The 11920-nt window shown below is 41.6% G+C and overlaps 1 protein-coding gene across 4 annotated transcripts in view; it reads right to left on the bottom strand.

Annotated features, from left to right (window-relative positions):
* Nucleotides 1-740: 740 nt before the first annotated feature.
* Nucleotides 741-11920, bottom strand: part of LOC138949111 (flavin-containing monooxygenase 5-like) — a 13278-nt gene continuing 2098 nt past the window's right edge. For 2 of the 4 annotated variants that reach the window (XM_070320867.1, XM_070320868.1), the window contains exons 2-8: nt 9348-9628; nt 8016-8381; nt 7390-7602; nt 5023-5229; nt 4019-4153; nt 3375-3540; nt 741-2688 (exon numbers count right to left, since the gene is read on the bottom strand). In XM_070320867.1, the coding sequence (XP_070176968.1) occupies nt 2417-2688; nt 3375-3540; nt 4019-4153; nt 5023-5229; nt 7390-7602; nt 8016-8381; nt 9348-9620 (1632 nt within the window). In that variant the 5' untranslated portion in view covers nt 9621-9628 and the 3' untranslated portion in view covers nt 741-2416. Of the gene's footprint in view, nt 2689-3374; nt 3541-4018; nt 4154-5022; nt 5230-7389; nt 7603-8015; nt 8382-9347; nt 9632-11920 lie in introns of all 4 variants that reach the window. The other 2 variants (XM_070320866.1, XM_070320865.1) reach the window with 1 other exon arrangement.

The raw sequence follows: 11920 nt of genomic DNA on the forward strand, positions 1-11920 counted from the left end.
GTCAAGTAATCTTCGACAAAGCCCGGACTTCGGTATTGCATTTCAGCTTGTTTAGTTTCTTATTGCTTGGAGAAAACGCTGCTTTGTGTGCATCCACTGGGTCATTGCTAAAGCTCAGCGCTTTTTGTCGTATGACCCCTCAAAATTAATGCAAAACCTACACGTTTACTACCGCTAAGAAGACAACTGTAATTGTCGAATTGGCGTAACATATGCATGCAAACAAACTGTTCTTGATAGATAAATATTATTAACATGACTTTTTTGTGAAAGTAAAAATTGCTAAAATTGGTGTCCTGATTTTGTATCATTTTTTTGATTGGAACATTTTTTAAATTCGTTTTCGTCGGGTCGATTTTGGGGGTACTCCCATTTGATCGAATAACACGTGACCCCTGTGAATGAAATCTTCAACCATAATGAGTGTCAGATAGCCAAGTCGAGGACATAGAACTTAGAAGGTTTGAAAAAAGTTCTTCGGTTATGATTTTTTTTAGCTGGGGTAAAAAAATTGTTGCTATATAATATTATATTTGGTTCGTTTCTATGCATGACATTGTGTGTGTTGTGTGTGTGGCGTGCAGGTGTTTGTAGTGTGTGAGTGTGTGTGTGTGTGTGTGTGTGTGTGTGTGTGTGTGTGTGTGTGTGTGTGTGTGTGTGTGCGCGCACGGTTCTGTCTGTTTGCGTGTCATCGTTTCTTTCTTGTCAACACACGCACATGCTGAGCCTAAAACACAATCTGCAAAACATATCCTTTATTCTTTATTAAGATATCAAACAAGCACAACACGTACATAAACATGCAGGTAATCCAAAATAAACAAATACACATGTTGAATTCAATCAATAAAAAATAAATCAAAGCATAATCTAAGACTCTCTCTCTCTCTCTCTCTCTCTCTCTCTCTCTCTCTCTCTCTCTCTCTCTCTCTCTCTCTCTCTCTCTCTCTCTCTCTCTATCGCGTTAGAAATATGTACAGGACTCTCAGCCCTATCTTTTCAAACACATAACCCCAGATAGTCATAGAGAGGCCTCAGCTTTAACGATGGATTAATGTAATGAAATGACTACAGTGAATGTGTCAGAGGCAGGAAAGCGGGATGGATGTACCGTCAAAACATACTGAACGTTGACAGTACCAAGCACGATTCATATTTTCACGGCATACACAAAATTCAACAAGAGGATTTCTCTTCGTGAATAGGAAAAACAGTGTTCAATTCTTGTAAATTCGAGTCTCTCTCTCTCTCTCTCTCTCTCTCTCTCTCTCTCTCTCTCTCTCTCTCTCTCTCTCTCTCTCTCTCTCTCTCTCTCTCTCTCTCTCTCTGAGGTAGACGACCTTTTTTTCTACGTTAATATCCGTGTAAATATGTGATTAGATTAGTCCCCTCTCTGGGCGAGGGCTGGTTGAAAAAAAGCTCGTTGTATTGCTAATGCCACAACCCTCGAAAAATAAAATTTTATTTGATTTGATCTCTCTCTCTCTCTCTCTCTCTCTCTCTCTCTCTCTCTCTCTCTCTCTCTCTCTCTCTCTCTCTCTCTCTCTCTCTCTCTCTCTCTCTCTCTCTCTCTCTCTCTCTCTCTCTCTCTCACACTCTCTCACACTCTCTCACACTGACGCACGTACGCAACACGTAACATTCATTCAAAGGATTTCGTTTGCTAATGCTGAAAGCGCACGGTTATGGCACAACTAAATATTTACATGACGAGACGAATGCTATACATATGATATCTGTACATGCATGGATGGGCAACATCTTAGCGACTGACAAAATCAGTGAAATCTTATCTTCAAAGTTCAAATCACTGAGATTCTGCAGCTCAGTAATTAAAAACATAATTATTGAGAATGTAAGCATCTGCTTCAAAATAAGTAACTATCGAACGCATGTTATTAAAACATTAAGCAAAACATACAGCCTAATAGAGCGTTCATGGACATTAGTTGCTCACATCTATTGAACGTATTTTGTCAGATAGACTGAGAATCGAGATGAGGGTGGTGGCGGTGGTAGTGTGTGTGTGTGTGTGTGTGTGTGTGTGTGTGTGCGTGTGTGTGTTTTTGACTGTGCGAGGGGAATGGGAGTCGATCACATAGCATATATTCAGTGGTTTGAGAAAAACGGGGGGGGGGGGGGGAGGAGGGGGGTGGAGATACGTAGGGAAGGGGGTTGTGATGGACAGACACAGACAGAACAAGGGGGGATAATCGTGGTAGGAATTTTGAATCCCTGTATGTACACGTGTAAAGCAAATTCTGGACTTTTCGACGACAATTTTCCGTGGTAATGCATTCATAATTTAATGGGCAAGAAAGCCTTCGATATTGTTATTGCTATCGTTATAAATCTATCACTGATTTCAACCGTCAAGGTCTCCAACATGCACAGCTCCAACCCTTCAGGGGCACCACTACCTCCACGACAACACATGCTGGCAGAAGAACAGCAGCACGCCCAAGAACACCACCGTTGCTATGGAGATGGAGACGGACGCCGTGGACTTGATGTCAGAGCTCGGCAACTGGCGTGTGTGCAGATGGCTGACGACGCGCTGCCACTGGGTCAGGATGGCGTCGCGGGCTCCTGTCCAGGCCCCTGGGCCCGTCAGGCGGAACTGGTACGGGCTGCATGGGCCGAACATCACCTGTATGGCCAGGCGAGGGTCACGCATCATCAGCTGACCTGCAGACACACACACAAACACACACATCTGATAACAATGATGATGGTGGCTTCGGGTTTGTTTTTTTGTGTTTTTTTCTCGACGGACCGTAGCCGGCTCTTGCGTGCATTCGGTTTGTGTGTGTGTGTGCGCGTGTGTGTGTTTGTGTGTGTGTGTGTGTGTTTGTTTGGGTGTGTGTGTGTGTGTGTGTGTGTGTGTGTGAGTGTGTGTGTGTGTGAGAGAGAGAGAGAGAGAGAGAGAGAGTGTGTGTGTGTGTGTGTGTGTCTTTCTGTGTCTGTGTGTGTGTTGTTTGGTTGTTGTTGGCCATCAGAAGCAAGTTGAGCAACTCAGTGTGCGAACGGCAGTGTCGGTGTCGGCCGGTGCTCTATAAATATCTTCTGTTTTTGTAGTTCTACAATGAGTTCGTTCTTGAAAGTTTATAGAAAGCAAGTTAAAGCCTTCGTAGATCGAGTGATTAACATGTCATGCTGTGTCAACCATTGACGAGTTCAAGAGGCAAACCCGTCGGAGCGACAAGTCGGTTACAGACTCACATACCCGGAGTTCGAAGCTCTTTTTCAAGACAGAATCTAAATAACTACTGTCATTCAAAACATACATGAATAAGACGATGAAAATGACGACGAAAAAGACAAAAGATGATAGTGCAATGTGTGATGATACTGGTAAAAAAAGCCACACTGACCGATGTTGGGTTTGCAGCCAACCAGTTCCGCTAGCTCATCCATGAACGGGAGAAAGTCCACCATGATAGTGTGACGTTGGGACTCCACGTACTGACGTTTCAGCTCCTCCTGCTTGCGTCTGACGTCACTCCACATGTCGTCACGGGATGGCAACGTCAGTGAACCCTGGCAGACACAAAACACCATTTCAAATGTGGACAAATAGTTCCAAGAAAATCGTATATATATATATAAAGAACGGTTTATCAATGTTGTTTAGCTAATGCCGTTTCATGCTCCTTGTCATATGAACAAAAATATAGAATCATAGAGTCACTTTATTCCGCTCGTTTATTACTTGCAAATGTTTACGTGCTGTACTAACATTTTCTTAAATCATTCAGTAAATCATATGACCATATCATAGCAGTACACATTCGATCAGCGCTTGTTGCATTTCAAAGTCCTTAGTTTTTTCAAACAAATAAGAATCCAGTGACGTCAAACAAGAACCCTGTGACGTCAAACAAGAACCCAGTGACCTCAAACAAGAATCCGATAACGTCATACAAGAATAAAATGACATAAAAAAATCCAATGACGTCGAACAAGAATCCCATGACGTCATACAAGAATAATACAATGACGTCATAAGTAAACTGACCTTGATGACGCCAGCAGCCAGACGACTCTGCATCTCCGAGATAGGCATGATGGCACCCAGGGGCTGGATGCACCCGATTATGGCCAAGGTGGGGTGCGCCAAGTCGGGTGGAAACACGAACTTGTACAGCTCTATCTGTTCATTGCACGAAATGAAAACTATTAATTACCCAAAGGCTGTGTTTAAAATTGACTTTATGTTAGTGCCACAAGGGGATTCGCATTAGTTACATATAAACGTTTGAATTTTGTTGTTGGTGTTGTTGTTGTTGTTGTTGTTGTTGTTGTTGTTGTTGTTGTTTCTTCTTTCTTTCTTTCTTTTTTTCTTTCTTTCTTTCTTTCTTTCTTTCTTTCTTTCCATCTTTTATTTGTTCTTTCTTTTCTCCTTTCAACACTAAATTCCCATAAATCGTCATCATGGGCTGGGTGGCCGAGTGGTAACGCACTTGCGCTCGGAAGCGAGAGGTTGCGAGTTCGACCCTGGGTCAGGGCGTTAGCAATTTTCTACCCCCTTTCCTAACCTAGGTGGTGGGTTCAAGTGCTAGTCTTTCGGATGAGACGAAAAACCGAGGTCCCTTCGTGTACACTACATTGGGGTGTGCACGTTAAAGACCCCACGATTGACAAAAGGGTCTTTCCTGGCAAAATTGTATAGGCATAGATAAAAAAAAAATGTCCACCAAAATACCCGTGTGACTTGGAATAATAGGCCGTGAAAAGTAGGATATGCGCCGAAATGGCTGCGATCTGCTGGTCGGTGTGAATCCGTGATGTATTGTGTAAAATGTCCATCTCACGCGGCATAAATAGATCCCTGCGCCTTGAGTCCGAGTCTGGAGATACGCGCGCGATATAAGACTTCATATAATAATAATCATTTGACAATTTGTTCAAGACCCAATAATCTTCTATTGAAAGGCTTTTACGCCTTATCAAACCTTAAATCGGGGGTTCCGATACGTGGGTGAAGTCAAATAAAATACAATCAAAAGAAGAAAGACTGACCTTGTTTTCCTGTACGTCAAGAATGGACGTGTCGATGAAAGGGAAACCGAAAACGTAGCCGGTGGCGAGAATAATTACGTCTACGTCATCCTCCACTGAGCCATCGGCGAACTCCACCGCTCGTGACGTCACCCGTTGGACGTTAGTCTTGACCGTGACGGAGCCACAGGAAATGCGCGTGCCAAGGTCGTCGTTAACCATACATACCTGCAACAATGTGATAAACGAAACCGATACAAATATTGTCAGACGAAAAGAACAGAAAAACACCATTGTTTCAGCATTTGCGCATCAACTTAAGGCAACAACAAAAAATAGTCTGTGTACACTACATTGGGGTGTTCACGTTAAAGATCCCACGATTGACAAAAGGGTCTTTCCTGGCAAAAAAAAAATAGGGTCGGTAGGTCGGGATTTTTTTCAAATTTTTTTTCTAAAAAAACCCATATTTTTAATTTATTTTGCCAAAAAACAGACTTTTTTTTTAAATTTATTTTTTTAATTTTTTTAAAATTTTTTTCCCAAATGCAAAAAAAAAGGCTAGGGTCGCGCAAAAAAATAGGGTCGGTCGGGATACCGTAAACAGACTTTTTTTTTTGTTTTGGCCTAACCAAACGCGTTACATTTTTGTGTGTGCTTGTGTCTTATATTGCAAATTATGTAAGAAGAAGTACATATATGAATAATTGTTTTTGATTTGTTAGTTTTTGTTTGTTTTTGAATTTGTTTTCAAGACCTCAAGTTTTACTTTCTGTAAAACAAAAAGTATTAAAAAAACAAAACGTTTTTAAACCACACACGACAAAACAAATAACATTCTGTGTTGATGGTAAGGAAAAGGGTGGCCGAGTGGTACGTGCACCTGCCTCTGAAGCGAGAGGTTGCGAGTTCGACCCTGGGTCAATTTTTCCTAAGCAATTTTCTTCCCCCTTTCCTAGCCCAGGTGGTGGATTCAAGTGCTAGTCTTTCGGATAAGACGAAAAACCGAGGTCCCTTCGTGTACACTACATTGGGGTGTTCACGTTAAATATCCCACGATTGACAAAAGGGTCTTTCCTGGCAAAAGTGTATAGGCATAGATAAAAAAAAAATTCCACCAAATATACCCGTGTGACTTGGAATAATACTGATGCCGTGAAAAGTAAATATTCGCCGTAAGGCCAAAAAAAATAAAATTGTCTGTTTCTGGTCACCCGACCGACCCTAAATTTCGGCGCCGACCCTAAACTTTTTTTTTCCAAACTCAAAATTTTTTTTTTTTTTTTTTTTTGTGGTAAAGGACAGGGTGAGAAAATGAACAACAAAAACGTGTGAAAACGAAAGTCCGCTGACGATTTGTAAATGTGTTGAGTGTCTTGTCTCTATGTATAGTGAATCTTTGCGCGATTTTTAAAGTTAGTTTTATTGGTCTACATTTGGGGTAAAAAAAATAAAAAATAAAAAAATAAAAATCCCTACCTACCGACCCTATTTTTTTTAGCCATGTTACCAGAAACAGACAATTTTTTTTTTGTGCCTAATGGCTTGAGATTTACTGGCCGATGTGAATGCGTGATATATTGTGTAAAAAATTCCATCTCACACGGCAGAAATTAATATGTAAAGCGCTTAGAGAACGTCAAGCGCTATATAAATCTCCCATATAAATAAATAAATAAATAAATATAAAATGTTATTTGTATTCTTTGATAAAACATGACATTTTACACAGATTGGTCCAAGAGACCGCACTAGCGGGCAAGTAACCAATGACTATCGAGATCAGTGTCAAATGTCCTACTCTGGTCATTAATACATATTACATTTATGTATCGATCCATTTCAGTTAGAAATCCTTTTACGTTTTACGACAGACGCACACAAACAATGCGGCACCCTTTTGAAGTCTCGGCCAGTCGTCTAAATAATATGAGTTTCAGTCGGCCTCTGACGTCATATGGCTCCAAGAACTCAAAGAAGAAAGATGCAGCGTCGACATGATATATACCGTGTTCTTTCAAATCGACGCGAAATGTCTCAAACAGGAATGAAGAACGAAATAAGGCAGCAAGGGATCGGTATCGTATATCATTAAAGATCAATACATGACTCAATTAATAAATCCATATGTATCGATTCAACATTGGAATTTCTTTCTTTGAGTCATGTGACGCCAGAGACCGACACAAAATCGATTGATACGTAAATCTTATTCGTATTTTGGACCAAAATAATTATGACATTTGTCACAGACCTCGACAGTCATTTGTTCACCTCGACCGCTGGCGCGGTCTCGCCGGGAGGAACACTGTCTGTCTCGATCTGTGTACAATGTCATATGTTGGTCAATAATACAAACCACGTGTAATATATCAGTATATTACCCACTTGGTCAAAGGGAGAGTGGACAGGCCGGAGAGAACACAGGTCGTGGTCAATGCGCTGGTTGAGCTTCTTGGCCACGTAAGACGCATAGAACGAGGTGGGCAGCAGAGACCTCATCGTCTTCTTCCAGCGGTTCGTGTTGACCATGTCCATGGGCAGACCTTTCCCAGTCACCCGGGTTCGAATCCACGTGCCGCGCCGTGTGCTGATCAGTACCTGCACGTTAACAGGGTTTGCTTTTCAAAGAAACTACTCAAAGAAATATCTTCATTAAAGTTGTTATAGTTACTTCCAGTATCCCCCCTCCAAGGAATCCTACACCCCCCCATACACACACACACACACACACACACACACACACACACACACACACACACACACACACATACATACCCACACATTCCCCTCCCTCTCGTCAAAAAAATATAATAATCTGCTGTAATGTCTGCTTTTGTCTCGCGCGTGTGAAATCTATCCGTAGGCCCTATTTCTCAAAAGAGAAATGGCAAAATGGTTTGTTAGTTTCATTATTTATTTCTTCAAGTTTCTTTATTTATATCTTTGTTTGTTTCATTCTTTCTTCCTTTATTTGCAGGTTTGTAAGATGATTAAAATATCAACAATCTCACCTTGCAAACAGGCGCCAGCTCTACTGCCAGGTCTCCGCCAGAATTACCGATACCGATGATCAGCACTTTCTTCCCCTCCAGGCGGCGTCGCTCTTTGTAGTCATGTGAGTGGACTACCTCCCCTTCGAAACTCTCCAGTCCCGGAAACTTGGGAGAGTGCTTCTCCGCGTGATGGCCGGTGCAGACGAGAACTCCGTCAAAAATGTTGGTGGTATCTTTTCCAGTCATGTGATTCCTGGTTTTGATCGTCCAGCATCCTGATTGGTCGAAATCGTTGGCCTGGCTGACCGAGACGACCTCTGTGTTGAAGTGGATGTATTTCTGGAGGTCGAAGTGCTCTTTGTATTTGTTGAAGTACGTCCACACCTGAAACATAGCGGTATCATGTCACTGAAGCACATCATGTTGGTTTTACTTGACTTAAATTCACTTGAATTGATTTATTCGAATCATATCCTCTCACCTGTTTCTGTTCAACATAAGTAGACAATTATAGTGGCGGGAATTGGGGGGGGGGGATATGGCGGAGTAACGGAAGCACATCATGTTCATAATTTGACAAGAATTAGTTATTTTATCGTTTAGTGGTCGACACAACAAAACATTCACAAGTACATCGACCCAATGGTCTTTGTACTGGACGGACAAACACACAATCAACATGGGATGAAACGTATCTAATACGGTTTTTCGTCCGATCTCCAACTTTGTTTAAAACATTTGACTTGACTTACCTAGTACCTGTTTACCTGTTTAGTTCATTCCTAACTTATCCTTCCCACCCTGATGAAGTCAGCGACTGTCTGACTGGGTGGCCGAGTGGACGCACTTGCGCGCGGAAGCGAGAGGTTGCGAGTTCGACCCTGGGTCAGGGCGTTAGCAATTTTCTCCCCCCTTTCCTAACCTAGGTGGTGGGTTCAAGTGCTAGTCTTTCGGATGAGACGAAAAACCGAGGTCTCTTCCGTGTACACTACATTGGGGTGTGCACGTTAAAGATCCCACGATTGACAAAAGGGTCTTTCCTGGCAAAATTGTATAGGCATAGATAAAAAAAAATGTCCACCAAAATACCCGTGTGACTTGGAATAATAGGCCGTGAAAAGTAGGATATGCGCCGAAATGGCTGCGATCTGCTGGTCGATGTGAATGCGTGATGTATTGTGTCAAAAATTCCATCTCACACGGCATAAATAGATCCCTGCGCCTTGAGTCCGAGTCTGGAGATACGCGCGCGATATAAGACTTCATATAACATATAACATAACAATTTGATAAAAAGATTTCACCCAAACTGGTTGCTGTTGTCTTTTCTTTTTGCTTTGATTGACTTACCTGTTTTTGATTCATAAAGTTGGGCAACTCAGGTGCCGGGGGAAAATCGCTGAAGCACATCATCTCTTTGCAGGTGTTCATGGTGGTGGACTTCATGACGCAGCCCTGGCCAGGACGCACGTGATCGGTGTAGTACCACAGACCCCCCACCTCGTCCACCCGCTCAAAGCACACAGGCTGCAGACCCTCGTCCACACAGCTCTTGATGGCCGCCAGCCCGCTCGCCCCAGCCCCGATCACCGCCACCCGCTTCTTGTGTAGCTCCCCGTTCATTGTGCTCACTGCTGGGGAAAGAAAGTTAAAGCGATATGATACCAACGTATATGACTTTTCAGGTGATCTTGTCCGTGCCCGTGTGCCTTTATAGCCGCCAGTTTCTTTTGTGTTTCTCCCCGTTCCTCTCTGTAGGCGAAATAAAGTTAAAGCTTTGCTATATGCTATGCTATGCTATGCCATCCTGAACTCAGGTCAAAATGAGTTCGGCTCATTTTCTCCCTGACAGGATGCCTTGAGTTTCCTTGTCTGGCAAGGAAACCGATTTTTTTTTTTTTTTTATTTTATTTTACATATTTAGAGCTTTTTGTAATGTATTATTGATATAAGCAGATTCGCGATCGTCGATAATGATTTTTCATGGTGTTTTGTAATTTTTAAATTACAAAGGAATTGATATGTAAGACAGTTTCAAGCGAGCTATTTTTCGCGGCTGTATTTACTGTGCAAACAACTCTAAATATGGCAAAAGTGTCACGTGATAATCAACCGTTTGGTTTCGGTGCTCACTGGAGCAGACGATTTTTTCTGTAACCAGTTGACAGTGATGAAACCATATATTACGGTCTCCTTCCGGCAGCAGTCCCAAAATGTCGACTTGTTTTGACCTTAGAACGATGTCTTTATCATAACTGTGAAGAACAGAACGGAGATCACTGTCGAAGTCGGCCAATCTGCAATCATTTTCGTCTCGCGAACACTGATCTCAAATTTAGATCAGTGCTCGCGAAAAACATATGGGAGATAACTCTGTATTCTTGTTTTGATAGATTCGCGTAGGACTGTAGCGTCCGGTCAGAGACACAACTGGCAATAGCCGTGGAGCGATGCTTATCAGAATGATGCTATGCTAACTTGGTTGTTCTGTCCCCAAAACTAGTGTCTATTTGGGACACGACGTGGTTATATGCTAGGAAAGTTAAAGCTATACGACACTGGCGTGTTAATTTCACTGCGTTTTGCACGTGGAAGGTGAGCGATTTCCTTCTCGCGGGCCGGATTGACGAAGCTGAACTGTCTTGGTGATAAACTACAGTGCGTTCAGTTTCATTCCGTGAGTTCGACAGCTTGACTAAATGTAGTAATTTCGCCTTAGGCGACTTGTTTTCTATCTTTTTTTTTAAATGTGTTGTAATCAACTTTCTTCTCAGATATTAGGGCTTACAAACGGGGATGTCTTATTTTACTATCTTTACAAAAGAATTTTATTGAACTACATAAAATAAACAGAATAGATAAGTAAAAGAAGAAATTAATAAATAAAATTTTAAAAGAATAAAATAATAAAAAAATAATGAACTAAATAAGAAATAAATCAATCAAGACTGAGACAAATAAATACGTATGCAAATTCATAAATAAACGAGTGAATAAATAAATCAATAATGAAGTCAATAAATAAATAGATTATTTAAAGGCACAGTAAGCCTCCCGTAAACCATCACAGAGCTCCCCGAGCGTCTAAATACAGTACAAGCATACTTCCATTTGAACGCTCACCGAACGGGAACATCCTGGCTGCTTTCTGTTGAGCGTGAGACATTTTCCAAGAATTTATTTTCGTAGACTTGTTCCGTTAACAACAACGGCGCCTCGTTTTTGCGCTGGACCTAACTTTTAAAATCTAAATAATAAATTGACAGCTTGTTACACAAACATTCTTTAATCATAAAAGAATTCGTTTTTCATCAAGACAAGATCAGAACAATTCGAAGTTGTGAAAGTTTAAAAAAAGAAAAGCCCGGAAGCAGGGTCACGCAAGGGTCGTAGCAGACGACGGCCGGTTTATCAGTGCAAATCGCCGTTCCTCTCAACAGTCAAAAGCCATCGCTAGAGTTCTTGTGAACCACAGCCGTTGTTTCGTGCATAAAAAAAACGTGCTATTGTAGATAAGCTCACGTCGAGTCGCATTCAAATGACTAACTATGACGACTGCATTGTGAAAAGGGAAAACTGGAGCACACGAGTTCACGATGGCTCAGGGGTAAGATAAACCACGCAAAAATAAATTCTTTGAAAATTGTTCGCTCTTTACGGAGGGCACCTAGGATGTTCTCAATTGGTGAGTGTTTAAATGAAAGGGTGTTTGTACTGTGTGTAAAAGCCTGACCGTATCTGTGATGGTTTACGGGAGGCTTACTCTGCCTTTAAAACAAAAATATGCCTAAAACAAATCAATCAAACTTTAGCAAAACGTTATACGTTATTTGTATTTTTGACCAAAATATGTCATTTTGCACTGCTTCAGTGTTCCTCCGAGACAGCAATATTCTTTGCAGGTTTTTTTTAACTCCAGTATT

Source organism: Littorina saxatilis, linkage group LG15 (genome assembly GCF_037325665.1).
Source record: "Littorina saxatilis isolate snail1 linkage group LG15, US_GU_Lsax_2.0, whole genome shotgun sequence".
NCBI classification, from domain to species: domain Eukaryota; kingdom Metazoa; phylum Mollusca; class Gastropoda; order Littorinimorpha; family Littorinidae; genus Littorina; species Littorina saxatilis.